General features: G+C 49.3%; 1 protein-coding gene across 1 annotated transcript; it reads right to left on the bottom strand.

The window, feature by feature from the left end:
• Positions 1-686: 686 nt before the first annotated feature.
• LOC113312269 lies at positions 687-1,256 on the bottom strand. Its single transcript, XM_026561030.1, has one exon. It carries the CDS (start codon positions 1,254-1,256, stop codon positions 687-689), a length of 570 nt encoding a protein of 189 aa, XP_026416815.1.
• Positions 1,257-3,151: the final 1,895 nt, after the last annotated feature.

The following is a 3,151-nucleotide window of genomic DNA, read 5'->3' as shown; positions in this document are numbered from 1 at the left end:
CATCTTGGTGTAACAATATAGGCCCCTTGGTGAGAAGAAAGAGGTATGTTCTTGATCCTCGGGGTCCAATGGTATATGGTTTTACCCCGAGTACCCATCCATTAAGGTTATCGCCTCGTATCCTACTATCGATTGTACCAGCTGATCGATGCTTGGGAGACGAAAGCTGTCCTTCGGGCAAGCTTTGTTTAGGTCGCTGAAGTCAATACATATTCTAACTCCTCCATTCTTCTTTGGTACCACGACCATGTTAGATATCCACCGTGGGTACTGAGATTTTCGGATTATTCCTGCTTCATGCAGTTTCTTTAATTCTTTCTCGACTGCCGTCTGCAATCTGGTGCAATTCGCCTCATCTTTTGTCGGACAAGTTTGAAACTTGGATCGATCTTTAAATGATGACATCATATTGTCGGGTCTATGCCCTCCATATCGTGCATGTTCCATGCGAAAGCATCCATATTCTCCCGCAGGACCATTGTGAGCCGATTCACCTGTTCATCCGATAACAACGACCCGATCCTTACTATCCTCGGCTCTTCTTCCGTTCCCAAATTGATCTCTCGGGTGGGCTCTACGACCGAGAAGTTGGGTTTTGGCTCCCTTACCGGTGCCGATTCCTGTAATTGCTATAAGGGTTCTTGCTCCTTTGCTTCGTACGCCATGACCGCCTGGGAGATAACCTTTTACAGTTCTTCTGCCGCCCTGGCTTCTTTGGCCTTGTTTTTCTCCTTTCGATGATGTGCTCGTCGTTCCTCATTTATCTGAATATCGACTAGCATACATTGCCTGGCCGCCTGTGAATCGCCGACGACCTCTGCTATACCTTTATACGTTGAAAATCTCAGCCTTTGATGGTAGGCCGATGCCACCCCTTTAATACCGGCGATCCAAGGTCTCCCGATAATAGCTTCGTAGGGTGAGGCGACATCGACTACACAGAATGTAGTTAGAGTATCCAAATAACCGCACCCATCCGATACTCTCAGAGTTACTTCGCCCTTTGGGATGGTCACGGTCCCATTGAAGCCGTAAATTCGATATGTTGAGGGGACGAGAATGCCATCTGACAATTCCATTCTCTTGAAGGTGTCGTAGAAAAGCACCTCGACTGAACTCCCACTGTCTACCAGTATTCTTATCACTCCCCATTCTTCAATTAGCAAGGTAATGACCAAGGGGTCGCTATGGGCTTGACCGTTCATCGGTACATCCTTGGCCGAGAAGGAAATGGGCTGCATCATCCAAGCTTCCATTGGCAGGGTCTTGGCTACACTGAAGATTTCTTTACCATTATGGTCCCTCTTCTGGATTCTAGAAGTGATTCCTGGACTTAGATTGTACTCCTGTGTGGCTGAGTGCGAGATGGTGTTCACAAACTGAGTTGATATGCCGATCCTAACCTGGTGAACAAGTGCATCGGGTGTGGTGTTCGCCTGTGGTGCTTGTCGGACGAACTGCCTCAGGTATCCGTCTCGGATAAGATGTTGCACGATGTCTTTCACCTCTTGACAATTATTGGTGGAGTGACCTATGTACTGATGGTAGTGGCAGTACTCGGGGTGGTCCTTGGTTTCTTCGAACTGTACCCCCTTGATGCTGGGTAGATGATGTCGTTCCTCTTCTCGACTTCCTTGAAAATTTCTTCCAATGATGCGTTCAATGGGGTGTAGGATCTCGGCTCGTGTCTCGGCTTTTCCCCTTTTGCTATCCACTCCTTCTTCCCGTTTCCTTGTGGTGGTGGGTCTGGTCTCTTCTCGGGACGCCTGAGAGTGTCGCCTGGGGTTGCCCTAGTCGTTGCACTAGCCTCTTGTACTCCCCTACCCCTCGCTCCCTCTTGAATCTATTCCAGTGCGATGTAGTGTTCTTGCATTTTCCGTATTTCTTTCAGTGTTTGCGGTTTTTCAGTAAACATGGCTACCCAGATGGGGTCCGACCTTCCCAACGCATTTTTGAATCCAAAGATCTGTTGATCGACTGGTACTTTCCCAATCTCCGTGCAAAGTTTTCTCCATCGATCACTCAATGCTCTGAGGGGTTCCTTGAACCTCCAAGCCAGAGTGAACAATCTATTGACTCTGGGCCGAGGTCTGCTGTTATGCATGTAAGTTTCTATGAAGGCCTTAATTAGATCCTCATAACTGTCGATCGACCCCGGTGAAAGCGCGTAAAACCAGTTTCTTGCCTCGCCCTCTAGGCTTGCTGGGAAGAACTTACACATTACCACCTCATTGTTCTTCCATTGAATTAGCGACATAGTATACATTTTTATGTGTTCAACCGCATCGCCCGTCCCATCAAATCTAGAAGGAAATGAAGGGAGTGTACACTTGGGTGGGAACACCGTTTTCTCAGGCCTTTGGGTGAAGGGGGCTTTCTCGGCCTCGCTTATGACCTCGGCTAACTTATCCTCCTCGCCGTTTCCTGATAAGTTCTTTATCTTTGCTTCTAACTCCCTGAGCTTGGCCTCTGTTGAGCTGTCCGACCTCTCATTTCTTCCGTGCCCTTCTTCATCCGTTGATGAATCCTCAGGTGGACCATACCCTCGGGTAGGTGGTAGCGAGGGTTGCACTGATCGGCCATGATTGCTCGGCCCTGCCGTTGGTGGTAATCGCCCTGATCGGCCTTGATTACCGATGTTCCTCGGCTGGAGGATCCTCTCGACCTGGACCTCTGATTCTGCAGATGATAATTCTCGAATTCTAGTGCCAGGTTCCTATGTTGCAGCTCTCTTAATGCCGCCTCTTGTCTCCTCTGTCGTTCAAGAATGACGAGTAGTGTTGGATCCGTACTCTCGTGACTAGAATGGTCGTTCGGGTGGCTCAAGTATGCAGGAGGTCGTGCTGTTGTCAACGGTGGTGGAACCGGTAGCATAGAGGGGTATTTGAGTCGACGGTGACGGGACGATTCCACTAGATGCTTCTCGGCCTAGCTGGACTTTCCTAAGTCTCTCTTTCTCTCGCCCTAGAGCCTCCTGATATTCGGCTTGTTTTCTCGTTCTGCGCCTCTAAGCATGCACGCTGAGCGCTTCCTTGTCATCTTCTGTGTCTGACGCAGTAAGCCCATCTATCTGATCAGCCATCCTCTGGGTCGGTATGATCCGCTCCAATGGCGTGGGATCATCATCTCGTCCCAATTCAACTTCCTCCTC

The sequence above is a fragment of the Papaver somniferum genome, chromosome 9 (assembly GCF_003573695.1).
Source record: "Papaver somniferum cultivar HN1 chromosome 9, ASM357369v1, whole genome shotgun sequence".
Classification (NCBI taxonomy): Eukaryota; Viridiplantae; Streptophyta; class Magnoliopsida; order Ranunculales; family Papaveraceae; genus Papaver; species Papaver somniferum.
The sequence above is the reverse complement of the archived record's forward strand: the minus strand, read 5'-3'. Positions and strand labels throughout refer to the sequence as shown.